Source organism: Hypomesus nipponensis, chromosome 2 (assembly GCF_054491055.1).
Source record: "Hypomesus nipponensis isolate SF chromosome 2, ASM5449105v1, whole genome shotgun sequence".
NCBI classification, from domain to species: Eukaryota; Metazoa; Chordata; class Actinopteri; order Osmeriformes; family Osmeridae; genus Hypomesus; species Hypomesus nipponensis.
The window spans coordinates 19,607,184-19,630,123 of record NC_140362.1 but is presented as its reverse complement, the minus strand read 5'-3'; the positions used below and the strand labels follow the sequence as shown (position 1 = coordinate 19,630,123).

The following is a 22,940-nucleotide window of genomic DNA, read 5'->3' as shown; positions in this document are numbered from 1 at the left end:
TTAACTGCTGACACTGCTCGTGCGGTCACAATTTTAGCTAGGCTATAACATCAGCCGGTGTTTAAGGACTAATTGTGCAAAAGTGTATTTGTGTAATTTTGTGCCTAGGGCACTTTCGATTTGATGTTGGCTAGTCTTCAACATTTCTTGATAGACAATTAGTATGACATTTGGGATCAGTAGGCTAGGAATCAAGAATATCTGGATTTTAAATCATGAAACTAAATTCTTCATTCAAATATTTTGCGTTGGACTGTAGGCTGTATGACATGGGGCTTGTAGGTCAATTCTATCGAAGGCTATTTCCAATCGCAGCTGAAATTCACCTGTCCATTTGAGTGTTCATGCCGGTGGTCATGACAATGGACGCTAACAATGTGCCGACAGTGCCGCTGGATTTGCGCACTACGACACGGCATCGCGGAGGCGTGGAGGACAGGACACAGAACATAAAAGATTGCAACGGGAACAGTCGTGTCTCTACCGAGGCGTCGTTGGAGGCGCAAACTTCTCCACCAACCGCATCGGTGAACAATCGGGACTACAGAGCAACCATTGCAGCGTCACCGGAATATCCTAACGGTTCTCAGGTAGTGATACCACTTACGGACATGGGGAAGCCAACTTTCTTGGAGCGATTCGAACACGAGCCTGTGGCACAGGGTCCTTCGCCAAAGTCTCCGAGTTCCCCAAAATATACCGTGTCCTCCGGAGAGACTGGTGCAGCACACAGACGGAATCTTGAGAAGTCCCCTTCAAATCTTCCCTTCAGGAAGCGTCCGTTTCCTGCACGAGACGTCCCGGGACAATCGCATTCTTCATTTAGTCGGGGAGACCACTTGTCACGAGAGAAAGAAACCGAACTAAATAATCTGCATATTCGACGGGTTCTCAAAGGAGAAAACCAGGAAAGCAAAGGTTGTGCATTATCGATGCCACCACGGCACCTCGCAGGCGGTTTTGAGGAAACAGAAAATAAACCAAATGGTCATCATGCCGTCAATTCTTACTGTAAGTCAGTGTTTGAATGACATATAAACGTTTTCTGTTGACAGAGCTTTTGTTTAAAATCCTAACATGTTGATCATGGGCATGATGAATGATGGTCGCCATGACGAAAAGATAACGAGTAAGGCTAAAGTAGAGTAATACAATTAAAAAACAAAACATAACAAATAGTTATGAAGATGTGCAGTCTGTGCATACCTGTGTGTAGGCCTAATTGTGTTTGTTGGGAATCTTGGTTTCTGGTTAGTCAACCCTGTGGTAAATTCAGGGGTGGGTTGACAAATCTGTTTAGTCAGCGTTTCTGTGATCTGCAGAACGTCCCATTTTATGCTATATGCAAGTCATAGTTACTGACATGGATATTCAGGATCCATAGATGTGCCAGATTTCTTTTGCTTTTAATACATGTTCTCTTTGGCTGAAGAAAATGTTCATGGCCATGTTAATCCAACTCAAATCTCCATGTCTCTCTCTCTCCCCCCCCCCCCCCTCTCTCTCTCTCTCTCTCTCTCTCACCCAGATGGGTACTCGGTCTATGTCTTCCCCACCCAGGCCCAACAGTTGCTGGAGGATGTTGCCCTGGCAACACACCCAGACGAGGATGGCGACACGTACGTTTTGTGTTTTTAAACTGACGTTCCGTGTCTCCCAGTTTCTGTCAGGAGACAGTAGCCTGCAGGACCTCTCTGGGAGTCAGGTGGCTGAGCGGTTAGGGAATCAGGCTAGTAATCTGAAGGTCGCCAGTTCGATTCCCAGCCGTGCCAAATGACGTTGTGTCCTTGGGCAAGGCACTTCACCCTAATTGTCCCTGTACTTACGCTCTTAGAGCGTCTGCTAAATGACTGAATCTAAATATCTGAGATACCACATGTCTTGTAGTCCTTTCGAAAGATAGAATCATGACCACCCCATGTTGTGTCTTAGAATGAGGTATTCTACAGTAACTATCTTTGTACATGTTCACTCCAGTGTAGAGAAGTCACTCTGTAACCTACCCACTTCATTCATTCGATCCCTATGGCGATTTGTCTGCGATTGGCTGTAATAGGAGGTGTGTGTGTGTGTGTGTGTGTGTGTGTGTGTGTGTGTGTGTGTGTGTGTGTGTGTGTGTGTGTGTGTGTGTGTGTGTGTGTGTGTGTCGTGGAGTAGGCTGGGTTAAGTTGGAAAGTGGTGCGTGTGAGTTGTGAGAGTTAGATGGGTGTGTATTATGAAGAAGGTAGTGTGTATACACCCTGTACATTATTGGGTGTTTGCTGGTGGTGGGGGTATGGGTCTAGGTCTGCAGTGATTCATAGAACCATGTTCTGCTGCTCTGAGAAACTTTCACTGGATGTTTTGGAGAATTTGGGTATTTTGCGGGAACACCGTGACCTGTTGTCATTGTGTGTGTTTGTATGTAATGTGTTGGTTGGATGAACTGATTGAGTGAGCAAGTGTGTGGTGTAAGAGTCATGTGGAGAGACAGTGTGTGGGCTGGTCAGTCAAACTGCCTGTTTTGTGTGAGGGTGGGGCGCTTACAAACTCACTGTAACATCAAACCCCTGACTTCATGGATGGGCGCTGTCATCCTCCCCCCTCTTGAACCAACAGGATGGTACAAACAAACAAAGACACTCACATGACTGAAATCACAATCTGTCCAGGAATATCATCCTAGTCTCATGTTTCTGTAGTTTCACTGCTGTTTGCTGCTGATATTTGCATCTCGAGAACAGAAACACATGACTGTGGCTGGAGACCTGAAAATGTCAAGCTCACTTTTTAGCTTGGCTGTATTACAGTAATTGAGCTTTCATGCAGGCGAAATACTAAATAACATTTTGAAAGGACAGCCAATAGTCAATGACTAAGTGCACAATTCTAGCAGCATCATAGTAGGTAAAGTCAAAGGAACAGTCTGTGTGACACAGTAAACCAAAAACATCATATTTCAAATTGCAGCATCACAAACAGGTACATTTTGCCAATACAACAGATGAGTGCTGTGCATCGTACCCATAGATTAAGTTATGAGTCCAGATAGAGTTTGAAGAGGTCTTTGGTGTGTGGCCTGGAGAATAGCACTGAAATGACGAACACTTTACTAAGCCACCTGTACAGTGTACTGACCAGCAGAATGGCCAGTGTGGAAAACATGCACAATGCATCTGGTGGGATGCGTCAGCCTGCTGAAGAAGATACTTTGATTTATCCTACAGTTGCATCATACATCATAAACTACGCAAACAAGGCATTATTTTATCTTGCTGATGCAACACCAAGATAAGGGTTTTTTCACCCGGGGCTCTGTTCTCAAGAATTCACGCCACTCTGTCGAAGTGGTTGAACATTTCCCAGGCTTGTACCTGCTTGTTGCACTGTGGTGTGTCTAAGAGGATCTAAGAGTTCAGCAGAAATATACGTTGAGCCCCCCTTACCCTGTCCTCAGTGAGAGTGCAAGTCTGTGTGTGTGTGTGTGTGTCCGTGTGTCTGCTCTTACGTCAATGGCGTGCTGATCCTCAGTTCTCAGCGCCTCTGAGCCCCTTAGTTTCGGGAAAACCTGCGAGCGTGCGCCTCAGTTGTGTGACTGCGGTTTCCTCAGGTGTTTCTGTCTATCTGCTTCTCCTTTTTGTCTTTTCTTTTTTCTCACTGTTTTTAAATGAATGGGCTCAAAAACCCAAACATCCGCTCCCCACTTCCTCATTTACCGCTTTGACTCTATTTACCCCCCTCTCTCTCTCTCTCTCTCTCTCTCTCTCTCTCTCTCTCTCTCTCTCTCTCTCTCTCTCTCTCTCTCTCTCTCTCTATCTATCTATCTATCTATCTATCTATCTATCTCTATCTCTCTCCCTCTCTCTCTCTCCCATCTCCATCTCGCCCTTTGTGTCTCTCTTTTTTGTAATGTTCTCAAACTCCCACCTTGTTAATCTCTCTCTCACTCTCTAGCACATTGTTTCTAATATTTTCTACCATGCGTCCCCATATTCTGACAACGGCTATGCCGTCAGCAATGCTGTTTTGTTTACCCTTCCTGTGTTCATGTCACCGCTTCTCTGAGCTGGTCCTCTGGCCACAGGGGATGTTCAGTTTGGGTTTGCACATGGTAAACTCTCTCTCTCACACACACACACACACACACACACACACACACACACACACTACCTCTCTTTGTCTTTCTTTGTCTTTCTTTGTCTCACTCTCTTTCATTCTGTGACCCTCTCTCTCTCTTGTCCCTCTCAATCTCTATCTCTCTGTCTTTTTCTCTCTCTTTCTCTATCTCTCTCTCTCTTTCTCTCTCTCTCTCTTTCTCTCTCTGTCTCTCTCTCTTTCTCTCTCTCTTTCTCTGTCTGTCTCTGTCTCTCTGCTGTGGCTGGGGGCCCCTGCGTCAGTGCGACTGGGGTTAGCTGGGACTGCGGTCTGCCCCACTTCCAGGAACAGGCGAGAGCACAGTTTCATCTTGAGAGATCGACAACAAGGGAGATAGTCAGACACTGAGACGTACGGAGGGGTTGAGAGAGAGAGAGAGAGAGAGAGAGAGAGAGAGAGAGAGAGAGAGAGAGAGAGAGAGAGAGAGAGAGAGAGAGAGAGAGAGAGAGAGAGAGAGAGAGAGAGAGAGAGAGAGAGAGAAGAGGACAGAGAGCAATGTGCACAGTTAAGCTGGCTATGTGTTGGACAACACTTTTGGCTTCTAGTCATCCAGGAGTATTACGTATTCAATCAAACCTGCTCACTGTATTTACAGCAGAGTTACAAGATGTATAGGACCAATTATGAATCGTGATGATGCACAGTTTATAAAAGAAGAATAAAGAATATCAGAGACTATTGATTCTAAGTTTGTCTTTATCCCTCGGGACTAATTCACAGAAATGAATGAGGGACACACATTAAATCAGACACAGCTATGCTGAGCTGAAGCAGTCTGGGCTTGACGTGCCTTGCTCCAGGGCCCCATAGTGGCATCGGTCACATGGGCTGGTGATAAGAGATGTTTGCCCACCACAGTAAATTCCTTGTTTGTGTACACTGAATCAGATCCTGATTGAACAGCAGTGGAGAAATGGCCATATTCTATTTTATTAGGAAGATTTGTGATGAGTGGTAAAGGTCTTGTTTACAAGAAAGAGGACTTGTGAGGAAATAAACCAGTACTCATGGTCAGATAGATGTTCTACTTCTGGATGCTGTTTGATCGTATTGTGATCAAGAGGAGACCTTGAGAGTTTTAAGTTGTCCTAAATTGGTCATCGTTTGAATTTTTGTTTGGGCCCATGTTCTTTTACTATTTGTATTTCCCCAATCGAATCAAAATATGTGACGTCCGTAGGAGTTGCTGTTTCAAAGTTTGCTATTTGCGTGTTATTATGCTATCAACTTCGAATGAAGAAACAGATAATGGTCTGTTATGCGCTTTGTCCATATATATGGCGGCACAGGTTATCCCTTATTTCTCAGCATGAGCAATGATTGAAATTCATGATAAATACAAGGTGTTGCGTGAGAGCGTGAAAAATTGATGAAATGCATGAGTCTCACGGCAAATGCACGAGACTTGAGGGCACCTGGTGTATGTGTGTATTAAAACCTTGGTTTAAACAAATCTGATCTGTATTTATGGTGTGATGAATCAAAATGAGCAATGTGGAAGTAGAGCATTGATTGCATCAAAGTGCTGGTTGACACGCAATTCCTCCTGATTAAGACCTTTCTGCTTGTGCTCGTCTCTAGAACAGCCTTGAATAATGTGCTATTTTCTCTGCACCTTTAATTGAAGCAGTAAATTATGTTTCTCTGGCTGACTTTCTCTGGAGAAACAAATCTGAATCACTAAACCCACCATCCTCAGGCTCTCTACCAAAGATGTTTACATTTTCTACTTGAGTTGGTTCAGGGTGCAAGCCAAGATTCTCTGAGAGTTACAGGAGCTTGTGGGAATTTTTGCTTTGGTTAGACCTAAAAGGATGTGCAATGGATTAAACTGGTTTTAAGAAACGGGGAGGGAACATATATGTGCCAATCTTAGCATGACACACATAGTCCTGTGATGAATGATTTTCTGAGAGAAACAAGGAACACCGACCATTGACAGGAAAGGTCAATCCATCTTAAATGAGTAGATCATCATGCTGACTACAGTTTCCCGTAAATGTATCTAAAATTGTTCAACCGATATGTCGCTCAAGTTCCTGCCCTGAAACAGAAAAGAATATATGCGTCAATGTGTCAGTTTATGTGTGTGTGAGGTATGCATTGGCAAATGGTACGTTTAAACTAAACAGAAGAGAGACAGCCTGATGTGATACTTTTAATGGTGATTGTCCTTCACAACCTTTCAGTTTAACATTGTAACTGATAACAGGAAATGACATCAAACCAAAGTAGCTGTTACTGGAAGCAGCTTGTACTGAAAAAACAAACGATGATATGAAATGTCTTATCTACAGACCTAACTGTCAGGCTGAGATGAGGGTCATAGGTCAGAGAAATGCTTCAGTTCATAAAAACACAAGGTTTGAAATTGTTCATGAAGATTTTGAACCCGTTTCCGCCTTGGGGCATAGTGTCAGTTTGGTGACTGGGAGGTCAGCTTAGTCAATAATCTGCTGAGTCACTGTGTTAGACAGAAACAGTCATTTCCCTGTGTCATTGTGTACATGGACACGTTAAAGTCTATTCAAGTTGAAATGACTTGAATAGACTTGTGTATGAATGCCATAGTGTGTGTGTAGGTTTCTGATATTGGCTGATGTGTGTGTTGGGGTTTACAGGGCTCTTCATATTGCCGTGGTGAAAGGTGAGGAGGGGTTGGTCTACAGACTCATTCACCTCCTTAAATTGGCTCACAAAGATCTGGACACCTACAACAATCTCAGACAGGTGAGAGACACGCGCATAATACACACACAATGTAGATCTACATTTCTACATTTAGTCATTTAGCAGACGCTCTTAGACACAGACACACTTATAATTCACACACACATGCACACTTTATTGCACTGTCCTCCTATATTCTTGTTCTATATTATATCTACATGCATATACAGTATAATCACACACAACCCCTAGCTTGCTTCATAGCAAACTATAACAAGGAAAGCAGAGAAACAGGAAGTCCTTCATTTCCTAGTACTAGCCTTGCTAAACTTTCAAATATGCACACCCCAAACGCCTACGCTGGCGTGGAATTCACTGTTCCTGGTTAGTCCACCTGTACTTCCCAAAAGTCACAAACATACACACACACACACACACACACACACGTGTGGTCACAAACACACACACACACACACGTGTAGTCACAAACATAGTCACATACATCTGTTGTGGTTGGAGTGGGGTACTTTTAGCCGGACTTTTGATAAGACTATTGTTCTTTATATCCTACTGCAAATTCTAGACCATGTGTGTGTGTGCGTGTGTGTGTGGTGATGGTGGTGGGTGGTGGGGGCAGGGGGTGGTGGGTAGAGGGATAGGTCCTCAAAAAGCAGTGATTGGAATGAGGGGAAAGACGTTCATGACGTGAATATTACCCATGTATGTAATTGCTTTTCCTGCCTATCCAGATCTTCAGTAAACTGTTTTTGAACTCCATAGTCTGCATGTGCACGTTCCCAATCCAGGACTTCCCTGTTTTCCTTTCCTGACACTTTCACATTCGTTTGATCTGTTTCCAGCGCCCCTTCCCCTCTAACACCTCCCTTTGTCCTGCCTCATCCACCTCTCCTCTTCCTGTTAGTGAAGCCATGACCATGACACAGAATGCCCTCTGAGAGCTGCCATATAAACTAAGCCAAACCCAGGTTTCAACTCCGTTCGGCTCACTTACCAGAATTAGCGTCTAAAGTGTGCCTGTACCGTTTGTTGTGTTTTTCTCAGCACAGGCTGGGACTGAGGTGTGGTGCAGATACATTTCTGATATATCCTGTCTGCATACAGATTGGTGCCCTGTGAACTACCTAGAGGGGAGATTTTCAGAACAAGCTTTTGAGACGTGAAGCTCGCCACAATGATTTGCCTACCAGATAGGGCGGTTTCATTATTTAGTACAAGGACCAATTGTCTTGCGCAAGCTTAAGTCTGGGACCGGCTGTGACAGGGACTGTCAGGTCATGTGACAGTGCCAGTAATGGGACAGCCCTGGAGAGTCCAGAAGAGACTATCTGGCAGGAACAAAGTTGACCAATATTGCTTTGCCAGTTTCATGAGACTTACTGTGAGAGTGACAGGATGTTGCACGTTTCCCAACGTTATTGACTAATTGAAAAGGAAATTCCTGTGCATAACACTTATTCACATGAAACAAATTCCAGATGGCAGTTGACAGCACACACGTGTGCAGCTCGTGTTGCTGTAGACCGAAGCTGCTCACATTCAAACAGCTGTTTGAACCTCCCACACTGACCTCGCCTCTACTGCCATGTTTGGTTAGCACTCAGCTCTCACTGTAGAGGCTGCTGCTACGCCCCCCGACCCTCTCTCTCTCACACACACACACACACACACACACACACACACACACACACACTCACAATGACCACACCGATCTACATCACATCATCTACATCCCCTTCCTTGGTTTGCCCAACACAGGGCAGTATTTTACAAAAGAGATTGAGAGAGAGGGAGTGAGAGAGGGAGGGAGAGAGAACTGTGCATGCTCGAGACATGCAGTGTGTTTGTGTGTTGAAGCGAGGCTTTTATAGTTTATTGTGTGTGCGTGTATGTGGTATCCTCGTTCCGAGAAATCACATGACCCCCCTCTCTTTTGCTCTGGGCTGTTTCTCAACATACCTTGTGCTGAGGTTATAGGGTAGAGTCAGGGACTTTCCCTTGAGTCGCTTGAGTCGCTCGCTCAATCTCTCAAGCAGAGCCAATAGTATTTGGAGGGAGTCTATATATGTGGTCTCAGTTGGGTAATGAAAATGACTTTTAAATTCGTAGTTCCTTGGTTTTTATCAGAGAAACAATCAAGTAGAATGTGGATAGTTTTGGTCATTACCACATTGTTCAACCACAGGTTCTATTAGTTTCTGTTGCACAACTGGGACACCCTGTGCACACACTCATTCTTTGTGGGTTTGTTCATCCACCCTTTTTTGTTTCCTGAAAGTTCCCTGGCAGGGCCCAAGTCTGTTCCTTGTAGTAAGAAAACTCCTCTATTTCCTCATTGTTGACAGGAATGTTCGTGTGCCAGGACCAACACCAGGGGAGAGCACAGGGATTTTCCCTCCCTCATCCCATCTTTCCCCTCCTCTCCCCTTGTCCCTCATTTCCACTATCCCTGGCTTTCACACATACAGACTGTACACTCCCTACCTCTCTCTCACCCCTGCTCTCTTATCTAGGCTTGAGTTTGTTCTGTTTGTGGAATGGTTTACAGGAAACTGGCATGAAACTCTATGAACCCTGAAATGTTTTTTGGACGCCTATAAAAGCTTTTCCTTGGCACAGACCTTTTAATTAGAATATACATTACTGTAACTCTGACTTTTTAAATCTTCACTTCCTCTGGTGTTTTGTGAGAAGAATATGCAGTGTTGGCGCTGAAGTTGTGCCAGGGGTTTTTACGAATACATTTTGTTTACAGTGTGTGTTTGGTTTGCTGTATGTGATTAGTGATCTGGGGGTGTGGGTTTGGTTGGACCTGCCCTTTTCATGTAGGTGCAGTTGCTCACAAATGTGTGCAGTGTGTTTCGGTGGGGTCAGATGGCTGAGCGGTTAGGGAGTCAGGCTATTAATCAGAAGGTTGCCGGTTCGATTTCTGGCCGCGCGATATGACGTTGTGTCCTTGGGCAAGGCACTTCACCCTACTTGCCTCATGGAGAATGTCCCTGTACTTACTGTAAGTCGCTCTTGATAAGAGCGTCTACCAAATGTAAATGTGTTTGTGCATTTGTCTCTTGGTGCCTGTGTGCATGCCTATATGTTTGTGTGGGTGGGCAGGTGTGTGTTTGCGCATGACTGTGTTGTTTGCCTGGATGTGTATGTCTTTGTGATCTGTTTGTGAGTCACTCAGGGTTCAGGGAAATTGGAGTCTTTGAGGAAGGGAGAGCAGGAATTTAACCTGGTGCTCTCCCCATTGTTTGATTAACAGTTTATCATCTCTGAGCTGGAATCCGCCATCGCACACTTACACACAGACACGCTTTCTGGAGAGTGAAACAAAAGCCAAAGATCATAGATCATTCGGAGGTTTTCTGTCCAAGCGCTAAAATTGTTTTGTAAAATTCTTAAATCTGATATAAGAGAGAAACTCCCATGTGGTTTGTGCATTGATGACCAAGCTAGTTAATCAGTCTCTTGTTTAATTGAAGTTGCATTGCTAAAGAGGTTTTGTGTGTCTGTGTTTACCATGATATTTGTATGGACAGGGAGAGAGCCTGTTTATAGGGGTAAGAATCTTTTGTGACCTCATGATTCGAATTGATTCTTGGGGTCACGAATCGATTAAAAATCGCGATTGTTTTATCACAATTGTTAAAAAAAAAAAAAAACAGAAATATAACATTACAAAAAAAACAAGAAATACATTTTTTACATTTGTGAATCGATGTGAATCGCTAGAAGACTGAATCGCGATTCAAATGTGAACCAAATTTTTCCTGCACCACTACTGTTTACCTCAGAAACGTATCTTCAACAACTTATCTGATGTCTGAGATTGAAGATGTATAAATGATATCATTACCAGGAATAGAATCCCAAACTCTTCCTCCACCTTCTTACTTTTGATCGTATCTCTCCTCTTCTCTCATTGGTCCTATCTCCCCTTCTCTCTCATTGGTCCCCCAGACCCCACTGCACCTGGCGGTGATCACCCACCAGCCCAAGCTTGTGGAGGCGTTGCTGCGTGCGGGCGCTGACCGCGCTGCTCTGGACCGCTGCGGTCAGACATCGCTCCATCTGTGCTGTGAGCACGGTCAGCAGGCCTGCCTCTCGGTTCTCCTCGGCCAGCCCCTCCCCTCACGCTCCCCCTCACCCTGCCTGGAAATCAGAAACTTTGAGGGTAAGTCTCCATAGTGCATAATATCCCTACGTAATTTTCCTCTGTCCGTGTAAAAATCTTAATGAGGGGTTTAGCGTATTGTTTGTAAGCTGAGGTCATGTTATTGTCTTTGGTATTTGACTTTTGCGATGAAGACATTGCCACTGTGACATGTCTGGGCTTGAATGCATGGATTTCACTTTACTCCAGCTGCAGATAACCTGCAGATAACCTGCAGATAACCTGTTAAATCACCACCCACCTTAAAGTGGAAGCTATTATTTGTGCACAGTGTTTATGCAAAAGGGTTATTTTGTGTGTGTACATATGAATGCGTGTAGTGTTGGGCTGTGTGTGTGTGTGTGTGTGTTTGTGTGCGTGTGTGTGCGTGCGTGTGTGTGTGTGTGTGCGTGCGACTGCACAATACAAAAGAGAAAGCTTTATAGTCAGCTTGTGGATGTACAAACTGGACTTTGCTCCGACACTGTTAGAGATGATAATGGCAGGCATATGGGTGTGGAAGTCCCCGGCTTCAGTGTCCTCTGCTTACCCTTCACCTCTACTCTTCTGTCCTCTGCTCGTCCCAGGCCTGACTCCTCTACACCTGGCCGTGCAGGGGGGTCACATGGAGCTGGCCAGACATCTACTGGATGCTGGGGCAAGCATCAATGCTATGGTCAGTCCCTCTTCTGCCCCATAATGCATCAGCACTCCTGTCCCTCCATAGTGATTCTCTGTTTGTTTTTTGGTTTCTCTGTTTAAGCTCACTACACGCACACTCACTACTTGTGCTCCTCTCTGTCAACAGGACAACAAGAGTGGTCAGAGTCCTCTCATGCACGCTGTGGAAAGCAATAATGCTGACATGGTCCACTTCCTTATTGAGGTATGACTGTTTGTGTGTGTTTGTGTCTGTGTCTGTGGGTGTGTGTGTTTGTAAATGTGCCTTTGTGTGTGTGTTAAATTGTCTGTGTGTATGTGAGTCAGTTATTCTACGGGAATAGCCTTTTCACCAGAAGTTAAATTGTCTATGGTCTTGTACTGGCTCCACCCTAGTTTTCTTAGGTTTCTTTTTCATTTCTGGTTAGTTGCTGATTTACAAGAAATGGACTAGATGTTTTACTAAAGCTTCTGTTTGATGATAAGAAATCTTGGACCTCGTCTTTGGATCATCATGGTCGACGTCAACAACGATCTGATCTTCCTGTCTCTCTCATCCCTCTTCCCTATATCTCTCTCTCACTCTCCCACTCTCTCACTCTCTCACGCTCTCTCTCCCCCCCTTCTCTCTCTCACTCTCTATCTCTCCCTCCCCCCTCTCTCTCTCCCTCCCTCCCCCCCCTCTCTCTCTCTCACTCTCCCTCCCTCCCCCCCCTCTCTTTCTCTCTGTCTCCCCCCTCTCTCTGTCTCTCTCTTTCTCTCTCACTCAGAATGCGTGTGATGTGAACAGCCAGTCGTACAGTGGGAACACAGCCCTGCACGTGGCCTGTGGCCGCGGCCAGGTGGACACGGTTCGCCTCCTGATGAAGAACGGGGCAGACAGCAGCCTCAAAAACTACCACAACGACACCCCCGTCATGGTGGCCAAGAATAAACGGGTGAGAGAGAAAGACAGACAGACAGAGAGAGAGAGAGAGAGAGAGAGAGAGAGAGAGAGAGAGAGAGAGAGAGAGAGAGAGAGAGAGACAGAGAGAGAGAGATAGACAGAGAGAGAGAGATAGACAGAGAGAGAGAGACAGGGAGAGAGAGAGTTGGTTGGCTAAAGATGGAATTCAACATCCTTGCTCTGGTTGTCTCCTGCCCTCTAGTGGCTAATCAGAACACCATTTACATCACTAAGCCCAACAGACAGGGACTTCTGGGTTTTCCCACAGCTGCTCTCGTATAGGTCAGAGATCACATGGCGTTTTCCGTGGCGTGTTCTGACTCTCGACCTCTGTTACTCCACCAGGTAACAGATGTGTTGCGAGGCAAGGGCTCAAAGCTGACCAAAACTCAAGATCAGCAGAGTGCGTCTGCCTCGCCTCCAAGGAGCTCGCCCCACAAATTAACCGGTGAGAACATGAACATGGGGAGTCAAGTGGCTAAGCGGTTATGGAATCGGGCTAGTAATCAGAAGGTTGCCAGTTTGATTCCCGGCTGTGCCAAATTACGTTGTGTCCTTGGGCAAGGCACTTCACCCTACTTGCCTCGGGGGGGATGTCCCTGTACTTCCTGTAAGTCGCTCTGGATAAGAGCGTCTGATAAATGTAAATGTAAACACAACACATTTAGAAATATTATTTATAACCTAGAATACACTAACCACTACTCCTCCTCTAGGTTCCCTGTCACCCAACTACGGCACCCGAGGATCACGGTCAACCACGCCCCTTCCCTCCCACCGCGGTGCTGCACAGCACCCCAGGGTTCCTCCCACATCTTTCCCTCACAGCCAATCAACCGACAGCTCGTCAGGCCCCCTGTCGCCTATGGAGATCCCGGAGAGAGAGCCTCAGTCAGTCAGGATGGGTTTCAGCAACATGGCCGTAGCTGACCTCCTTCCCCAGGGAAGGGTCTATCCTGTCCCTCTCTACCTTTCTTCTATGAACCATTCACCCTTGGGTGACTCTGCCGTGCGGGCTCTCATGCCAGATCCCCCAGTCTACTACCAACCTGTTGCCCAGGGTCACTACTACCCCGAGAGCTCCTTCATCCTACTCCCTCCCCAAGCAGGCCTCTGCCCTGCCTCCCAAACCTCTACTGGCGAATCACGGCCCCTCAGCCGTTGTAGTGACCAATCATTAGCCTCCACCCTGAGCGTTAGCAGCGGGTGCAAAGGTGACAGTTGATAGGGAAGCTTGTGCTTTCGCTGTCCTGCTGCAGTAAACGTAGTTGTTTCAATGTTGAATGATTGAAAGGGTGACCTGATAGGGTATGCACTGTAGTGGGTAAACAGAATGTTCAGAGCATTTTCTAGAAGGACGATGTTGCCATGAACCCCCACGATACAACGCAAGTTGTGCTGTTATCAATCGGATCAATGCAATTGATTAAGAGCAAACATGTTTGTGTCAGAGGTTTAAAAATAGCTGCATTAATGTTGGTTGTGAGACCATTTAAAAAAACTTTCTGCATGACTCATTGCACAGTTCACTCTATGTGTGTGTGTGTGCGTTTGTGTGTGTGTGTGTGTGTGTGTGTGTGTGTGTGTGTGTGTGTGTGTGTGTGTGTGTGTGTGTGTGTGTGTGTGTGTGTGTATCTGTGGACTGCATGTCTGTAGCTAAATCTGTATTGTTCATGGATTCCCTGACAAGTGAATTTGTAACAGTTTTTATAACTTTTTGTCTGAAACCATGTTCACGAGTTTTTCATTTAATGATGTGAAATAAATATTTTTCTACACAGTTGCGTTGGCCTGTATTTATTGAATTTGAACGAAGCTGTGTGATTGGGTGAATCGTGCACAAGCGCAGGCAGCTGAAGAACCAGTAGGAACGAGCGATCAAGGCAACCCTCTAAAAACGAGCGCGCGGCCATGTTGAATTGTCAATTTCTGAGAGAGAAGACAAAAGAGTGAGAAGTCGGTGAATATCTAGAGAAACAAAGTAAAGCGAACTACAAATATCTGCTTTTACCAACCAAGTAAAAAAGAGAAGACTTTAAATGAATGTACATAAAGGTAAACATATGTTTGTTATGAATTGGACTACAAGTCCATTTAACTTCGTCTAAAACGCAGCTAGCTATAGTTTATTGATTCCAACGTCACCACGCTAACTAGCTAGCTAACCCTAAGCTAGCACGCTGACTACAACTTTAAACTTCTCAGGGAAGATATGTGGTTCTTTGCTGTTGAGTTGATTAACTCTGGTAAAGCGTCTGAATGTGTTCACCGTCAGACTATAGTCAGCTAGCTATGTTGACAAATGAAAGTAATTGGCCAGCTATCTATTTAGTTGTTTTTGCCTCAATGTGTTTAGGTTAGCTGAGCTAGCTAGCAATCAAAGCCAGGTGGTGGCTAATGTAATGGTGAAAAGCCCGAGGATGATTTAGATGGCGTCCTTAACAAGCTTGCCAGTCGGTACACTAGAGTAACGAGATGACACTCCTTACATGGTTTCTAGCTAAAAAGCTAAATTTAATCTTCATAGCTAACTTGAATAGCACTACCTAGACTACTAGCTACATAGCTATTGTTAACTTTGCTAGCATAATTAAGATTGCTATCAAGCTAATATTAGCTCAAGCTTCTGTTGTTGGCAAGCCTAAGCAACTGGTGTTTTACACGCCATATGGGAGCGGTAACAAGCAACAAATATTATATAGCTGCCTGCTGACATATGACCTGGCACGTCTGGTGTTTTTTCAAGATATTTAAAATTTAACTCGTAATGCACGATTTGATTCTCTGCATTGTTTCCTAATGGTATGTTCTGGTGCATTCTGACAGGTCGCCTGTCCAGCAACTACATCTACAATAGAAGCCATACGAGTCGAGTGACGATAATTGCAGAGCAAACATTGAAAATTCACTGAAGAAAACAACATAAGCCAAACTATTCCTGTATTTTTGTCTATGCCAGGAACCAACTTATGAGCATTAGCGACAACACCAAGTTCGAAAGAGACGGCAAATATAAAATCATTGTAATAGTCCATGTGATTGGCCAGGAGGACCACATTTTGCCACGGGTTTATATGAATGTCAAAAAACAGATATCCACTTGGACAGTCAGAACGACGTCTGTGAACACACACATACAGAAACAAAGCTCACCGGTTTAGAAGACGGGTAAAGCCTAATACTACTAATAAAAGTAATATTAAAAAACAAACAACAGAAAGCTGCAAAGCCAGCCAGTTGACTTTTGAAAGAAAGAGAACCAATGCAGAATTTTGTTTTGAACTGATATATGATCTATTTATTCATATAAATGCTAATTTCTCCCATTTTTGGAGAGTTGTCTTGTATATAGACAGGGATCTTACGTCAGACTCTATTTTTCAAGAGATCTGCACGTTAAGCTGTGTACACGTAGATTCTTTGATTGGAGAAGTTAGAAACTAAGCTTTTTAGTTCTTCAGTTTTTAGAACTATTTTACACAGAGATTCTACGTGGGCATTTGAGCCAACTTCCTAAAAAGAAGATTTAAGAAAACACAGGAAAAAAAAAAAAAATGGCCACAGCAAGAATGGAGAACCCTGCATCCATAATGGCACTGAACAAGCCAAACGGGCAGATGAGAGGACAGGCCAAAACAACTGGCCTGCAGTCAGGACCCCTGGCTGTTGCCCAGCTACCAGGTGTCCCTCCGAAAGGAGGCAGCATTCCCCAGGGTAGTGGGGGCATAAGGTGAGCTGCAACAAACGGCTCCTCGTAGCCTTTCACTTCTGACGTGTTGCTTCTATAGGAATAAAATTGAGTCATTTGTTTCTGGTATTTCCAAAGCACTCATTTTAACAGATGTTGCTAGGGCTGTCAGTTGTTCTGAAGACTCACATTAGCGTCCGTCTGAATCCTGACCAGGTTCGGAGATGACTGGAAGAAGTGCCTGCAGCTCCCTCCAAAAGATACCAGATTAAGAACCTCAGTAAGTCGTCTGACAGCATGGCAATTAGGAGGCCCCAGTCGAACCCATTTTATAATGTTCCCTTTTAACCTCTCCTCTCCCAGGATGTGACATCGACCAAAGGGAACGAGTTTGAGGACTACTGCCTGAAGCGGGAGCTGCTTATGGGGATCTTTGAGATGGGATGGGAAAAGCCCTCTCCTATACAGGTAGCCCTCCTGTCCTTTATGCTTTGAACCCCCCTCTCCCCCCCAGTTATTTTCTGAGATATTTTAACTGTTGAAGCCCATAGCCTTGCATCCTGGGGACTCAAACATATCATGTTTTGCTTGGCTTTATTTGAATCTGTGTATGATGGCGTCAGTATCTAACCCAGTCTAAATGTGTGTGTGTGTGTGTGTGTGTCTCAGGAGGAGAGCATCCCCATAGCTCTGTCAGGCAGGGACATCCTTGCCCGAGCCAAGAACGGCACAGGGAAGAGCGGAGCCTACCTCATCCCCCTCCTGGAGAGGATAGACCTTAAGAAGGACCACATACAAGGTGAGGGCCTCGTGTTCTGCCACTGAAGTTCAACCTGCCTCTGTTTTTCGCCTGTAGAAAATACTTTCAAATATGTCTTGAGTTTTGAGCTATGCAGGATTTGTGTCTTGCTCTTCTCTCGTGAGTCACTTGGCTTCCGCAAGAGCTTTAAGCTTTACAAGTACTTGATGTTTTGATAGTCGGTCGTGTGCGATTTGTTCCTCAATTTGTTATTTTGAAGAAGCTTGTGTGTGAATGCTGTCCTATCGTTTCGAGCACACGTTTAGTGTGTGGGCAGTCGTCTGTTCCAGTACGCTTGACGGGACACAGTTTCTCCCTGACATATGGCTGCCTCGACTGGCACAGACTCAAGACGCCCACACACACTCTGCTGTGATGGATGCCTGCCACCAGCAGGACACTCTACTGTGTGTTTGATTAGAAAGTTGACATTACAGCTTCACCTATTGAGGAGTGAGTTCTAAATATTACCGCTTCCACCAGAGTGAATTATTTTTTCAAAACGGAAGCCAGCTAGCTTTCGTTAGCTTCCGATACCTAGCATAATACTCGTAGCAATGTTACTACCTGCTAGTGTTACTTGTTAGCCTCCTAATTGTACATTTTGAAGCCATACTATAGCGTTTGTCATATAGTTTTTGTTTATCGGAAAATAGTCGGTTGGAATGTTCAGAATCACACGTGTGTCACGGTACTCTGAGGGGCCCGCTTTCGAACGATCACATATGTGTGACGCTACTAATTAACAGGTTAAGCACATTGCTCATTGGTGAAATGTTGCTATGTAGTCCTCGTTATCTGAATTTAAGACCTTTTTTTCTTTTCCTTTCCCCTACAACCTGCTTCCCCCCCCCACCTCCAGCCATGGTGATGGTGCCCACCAGAGAGCTGGCCCTGCAGGTGAGCCAGATCAGCATCCAGGTGAGCAAGCACCTGGGTGGGGTGAAGGTCATGGCTACAACAGGAGGCACCAACCTGAGGGATGACATCATGCGTCTGGACGAGATAGGTAATCACTGCTGGCCAGGGGAGGAAGAGGTTGACAGACTGTCTCTCATTGGCAAAGAATCCTTATTGATGTTGTGTGGATCCATTGATCTTAGATGGTCAAGAGGGAAATGCATTCACTGGTAGTTTCTTAGTGCTGTTCTGTGGCTGTACTGTATACTTTTAGCATATATGACATCATTATGCAACTGTCCAAAGTGTAGATCTATCTTCTCACTTCCCCCCCCACCCCTCTCTCTCTCTCTGCCACCCTCTCCTCTCTTCAGTTCACGTGGTAATTGCCACACCAGGCAGGATCCTGGACCTGATAAAGAAGGGCGTAGCCAAGGTGGATAAAGTCCAGATGATGGTCATGGATGAGGTGAATTTGAGATGTTTCTCACGTCAATTTGTGAAGAGAATTAGTCTTTTGATTACATTTACATTTATCAGACACTCTTATCCAGAGCGAGTTACAGTAAGTACAGGGACATTCTCCCCGAGGCAAGTAGGGTGAAGTGCCTTGCCCAAGGACACAACGTCATGTGCACTGGCCAAGAATCGAACTGGCAACCTTCTGAGCTCTACCCGCTCAGCCACCTGACTCCTCAATTAGAAGTGACACTAAAACATGTTTATTATTAAAATGTTGGAGATGCCTTGTACTCATATGCCCAGTGTGTGAACACCGCCCTGCTAGTCTATCTTTGTCACACCAACACAGCCAGTCTCACTGTCTCCTCCCCCCTTCTCTCCTTCTTTCCTGTCCAGGCGGACAAGCTGCTGTCTCAGGACTTTGTGGTCTTGATCGAGGACATCATCAGCTTCCTAGCCAAGAACCGGCAGATTCTGCTGTACTCTGCCACCTTCCCCATGAGTGTGCAGAAATTCATGGTGAGCCCCTCGAGGACTGAGAATGGTGAAGGGGGGGGGGGGGGGGGGGGAATCCACAAGGGAGAGGAAATGATTTTCCAAAAATGGAATTGACGTTCTATTGAACTGGATGTAAGTAGTGTGTTGATGCCCCCCCCCCCCCCCTCTCCTTCAGGCCAAACACCTGCAGAAGCCTTACGAAATCAACCTGATGGAGGAGCTGACTCTAAAAGGCATCACTCAGTATTATGCGTACGTGACTGAGAGGCAGAAGGTCCACTGCCTCAACACCCTCTTCTCCAGGGTGAGTGGCCGCATGACACCATGGTTTGAGGAACGCTGCTTGATGGGGGGTGCGGGGGAATCGATTCACAATTATTCTTCAATTGTCTTGGAAAAATCTCGAATCGATTTTAAAATCGAAACGTGACCTCCAAGAATTGAATTGTGAGGTACCAAAAGATTCCCAACCCTACTGCTTGAACTAGTGGCTTTCAACCCCTAGAATCAAGCTTGGTACGCTCAAAGCTTGGTACGCTCAAAGCTTCTATGTAGAGAGCTAGATTGTTTCATATAAAAAACTAACATTTGTGGGTGTGCTTGGTGAGATTCTGTATCAGAGGTCCTACACTCAAGTGTTAAAGTGAGATAGGTGCCGAACACCTAAACGCCTTTTTATAGTGTTTTTTTTTTTTTTTTTTGATGGCCTTTTTGTCCTCACCCTTAATTCCCCAGCTCCAAATCAACCAGTCCATCATCTTCTGTAACTCCACCCAGAGGGTGGAGCTGCTGGCCAAGAAGATCACCCAGCTAGGGTACTCTTGCTTCTACATCCACGCCAAGATGATGCAGGAGTACAGGAACCGCGTGTTCCACGACTTCAGGAACGGACTGTGTAGGAACCTGGTCTGCACAGGTACCATGGGGGGGGGGGGAAGGAAATGTCCCTGTTCTTACTGCAAGTCACCCTGGATAAGAGCGTCTACTAAATGTAAATGTTTTTCCGTGTTCAGATCTGTTCACCAGAGGAATCGACATCCAAGCTGTGAACGTGGTTATCAACTTTGACTTCCCCAAGAATGCAGAGACCTACCTGCATCGCATTGGTAGATCCGGTGAGTGTTACTTCTCAACCGTAACCACACCTTCAGTCCTGCCCTGAAAGAAAATCAGTAAGGGTCCACAACAGCCGTTTGTGGCTATTTTGGCATTTCACAACAAGGAACTAATGGTAAAACAACCTCTGCATATCGGTAGCATGTTTGTTGTTGTTGTTGTTGTTGTTGTTGTTGTTCAATTTAACTCCTTTTAATCACTCACCTGTCCGCACCTGTATCTAGGGAGGTTTGGTCACCTTGGCTTGGCCATCAACCTGATCACCTCGGAGGACCGCTTCAACCTGAAGTCCATCGAGGACCAGCTGGTGACGGACATCAAGCCCATCCCCGGCAGCATCGACAAGAGCCTGTACGTGGCCGAGTTCCACTCTGTGGACCCGGACGCGGAGCTGGAGGCAGGCAGCGACCGGCGCAGAGAGCTCAATGCAGCCTGAACGGTGAGAGACCTGGGGCAGCAGTCGGCCGTTCTCTGAATTCTGGTGGTGTGGTTTGCTGGTACCAATGATGGAGCCTACAAGGTCCTCTGAAGCTCTGTTTATATAAGAAGACCTCAAATGGCTTTTTTTATCTCCTTCTCCTCCGAGTGTCCCAAAGTTAGGGAGTTTGTCTTTACCACAATCAACACTATTTAGAAGCTGGGGGTGCTAATTGCAATGGGTAGTAACAAAAAAGCCAAAGTACTCAAGTTTGTGTGTTTCTCTAGGTTTCTAAACAAACAAAGATTTGCTCTCACAGTATTTCTTCCTAATAAGCCTGTTTTCCCTTTCAGGAGAAAGAGGCATCTGGCATTCATCACACATCCTCTGCTGCACATTCAGCAACATTTGGACCCATTCTCCTTTGTTGTCCTCCATAAGTAATCAAAGCACACCCAATTCTGTCAGTTTTCTTTTTATCGAAAGTTTTTAGTTTACAGCAGTGGGGCGATTTACGACGGGCAGTTTCCCAGCTTGTCTAGTTAAACCAATGCATTAACGCCCAACGTGCCAGCTGTCCAGCTCTGTAAGGCTACAGCCATACTGCACACATCACAGGATGATGTGGATGATGCTCTGCTGGGTTGAGAGAGGCTTGTGCTACTGGTCAGGTTCTGCCTAGAGCTTCTTGGAGCAGGTGGATGAGCCGAGAAACCAAAGCTGAAATAATAATATGGATTATTCCAGGAACCAAAATGAGCCGCTTTGACTTTCTGCGTGTGTAGGATGCATCCATGTGTGGTTCACCTAGTTCTCAAAGGGCATACATCCAATTATGCACGTTGATCAGTTTATATGTTTTGTACTTTATGCCCTCAGTTAAGCACAAAGTGGTACAGACAGACTTCAGCAGATCAGATGAGAACTTGAATGGTAGAACCTGACGGTCCCGAGGGGCCTCGATCACAACGGCAAGCATTCCTTTTAGATGTGCAGTAGACCTGTGCAGTAGACCTGGCGTTGAAAACCTGCCGCCGTCTGACTCAGCTGGATGTCACTCTTCCTCCAGGTCCCTAAAGTGCCTTAATCGAACCTCCACTCACTCCTCCAGACAGTAAATCTACTTTCCTGTTCACATGTTTGTTTGCCCTCCAGTCTTTTATTGTCTTCTAAAACACCTGTACCGACCCTGTGGCTCAAGTAAGCAGCAAGTAATTAGATTCCCATCTAGGGTTAGGGCTATCACAAAGGAGAACCTGACACTCATTGTGCAACCTTGTTTTCTGACAAGGATTATGTTCAAGGAAGTTATAGCCGCAGTTTCCACCGCCAGAGAAAGTTTTAATCTGGCAAATGAAAGTCACCTATTTCATTTACCTCCCCATGGTTTTAAAGCGCCAAATTAAATGTTGGTGTACTGTCTGTCTTTGAGTTGTCATAGGCCAGTCTGCAGCATTGTGTCAACCAGCAGAAAGACCAATGTGATGTGTTTTCCTATCTGGTCTCAACAATAGAGTTTTCAAAGTGATCTTGACATTGAAGATAACAACACAACCGAAGCATTGCACGAAACAGAGAGGATGAATTTGGTCATTTTTAACTTTTGTGCTCCAAAGGTTCGTGGTGGGACAGTTAACCAGCATTATCACCAAATCCATAACCTTTTCTGTCGTCAGTGAAATCCAGTGATTTGAAGCCTGATGGACCCTGTGAGCCGTTTGTCTGACTCTGTCTCAAGGACCTGTCACTCATGTCATGTTAGCAGAGGTGAACTGTTGATATTCTGTCAAGCAATCTAATTTGATTAAAAAAAGTTTCCTTTTTCTGAAAAGTATATGAATGCCAGTGCCTCAAGAAGAAAATAAAATCTTTTCTCCACTCAAACTTTTTGGTGTAGCTAGTTTTTTTTTTTTTACCCATCTTTAATGTAATTAGCGAGTTGTATCCTTCTTGCATCTAATCTACAGTGTAAACAACCATTGCCTTTGCAATGTTATTAGTGTGTGTGTGTGTACACTTGAATCAGCCTTCCTGAACCCTGGTCCTCAGGGACCCTGTGCATGTTTTCATTCATTTGAATCAACCGTCTGATCCAAATGAATGGGTCCTTGGCCTTCTGCTGAAATTGATAATGACCTTTTATTTGAATCAGGTGTGTGGTAGCTGGGAAAGATCCAAACATGGAGGGCAGGGGGACCCTGAGGCCGCTCTAGATGATAAGGATTGGTTTCTTATCTGTTGTGGTGCCCTGGGGTCTATCTGCATCCATCAATAATACTCACCTAAAGTATTGTCAATGCTGCCTAACAACGTTTAGCAAATTCATCTGATTTGAGGGTAACTCCTTTAAGGTTAAGTACAAAAAAAAAATCTGGATAAAGAAAAGCATAGAGGGGCTGATCAAACCAGACCACGAAGACAGGCAATCAAACTGAATGTGATCCTACAGACGAAATTGGAAAATTAACTGACATTTCC

General features: G+C 45.2%; 2 protein-coding genes across 3 annotated transcripts; both read left to right on the top strand.

The window, feature by feature from the left end:
- Positions 1–14,361, top strand: bcl3 (BCL3 transcription coactivator). 2 transcript variants are annotated; one of them, XM_084667400.1, is made up of 9 exons: positions 1–1,011; positions 1,529–1,619; positions 6,756–6,864; positions 10,783–10,996; positions 11,563–11,651; positions 11,784–11,861; positions 12,406–12,573; positions 12,927–13,029; positions 13,298–14,361. In XM_084667400.1, exons 1-9 carry the CDS (start codon positions 345–347, stop codon positions 13,804–13,806), a joined length of 2,028 nt encoding a protein of 675 aa, XP_084523526.1. In that variant the 5' UTR covers positions 1–344; the 3' UTR covers positions 13,807–14,361. The 2 variants fall into 2 exon arrangements, with proteins under 2 accessions (XP_084523526.1, XP_084523518.1); XM_084667392.1 differs by having other exon boundaries at positions 12,927–13,191.
- Positions 14,362–14,482: 121 nt separating this feature from the next.
- ddx61 (DEAD (Asp-Glu-Ala-Asp) box helicase 61) lies at positions 14,483–22,346 on the top strand. The gene is made up of 13 exons (XM_084667370.1): positions 14,483–14,636; positions 15,408–16,311; positions 16,486–16,549; positions 16,633–16,737; positions 16,939–17,068; positions 17,931–18,077; positions 18,343–18,437; positions 18,827–18,949; positions 19,104–19,232; positions 19,664–19,844; positions 19,942–20,043; positions 20,269–20,483; positions 20,816–22,346. The coding sequence occupies exons 2-12, from the start codon at positions 16,136–16,138 to the stop codon at positions 20,478–20,480; spliced, it is 1,464 nt and encodes a 487-aa protein (XP_084523496.1). The 5' UTR covers positions 14,483–14,636; positions 15,408–16,135; the 3' UTR covers positions 20,481–20,483; positions 20,816–22,346.
- Positions 22,347–22,940: the final 594 nt, after the last annotated feature.

Coding starts and splice junctions, on each gene's coding strand:
- bcl3 (XM_084667392.1), top strand. CDS start 345: ATGCCGGTGGTCATGACAATGGACGCTAACAATGTGCCGACAGTGCCG. Junction 1,012..1,528: donor TCATGCCGTCAATTCTTACT/GTAAGTCAGTGT, acceptor TCTCTCACCCAG/ATGGGTACTCGGTCTATGTC. Junction 13,192..13,297: donor GGGATGTCCCTGTACTTCCT/GTAAGTCGCTCT, acceptor CTCCTCCTCTAG/GTTCCCTGTCACCCAACTAC.
- ddx61 (XM_084667370.1), top strand. CDS start 16,136: ATGGCCACAGCAAGAATGGAGAACCCTGCATCCATAATGGCACTGAAC. Junction 18,950..19,103: donor TGAGTGTGCAGAAATTCATG/GTGAGCCCCTCG, acceptor CCTCTCCTTCAG/GCCAAACACCTGCAGAAGCC. Junction 20,044..20,268: donor GCATCGCATTGGTAGATCCG/GTGAGTGTTACT, acceptor ACCTGTATCTAG/GGAGGTTTGGTCACCTTGGC.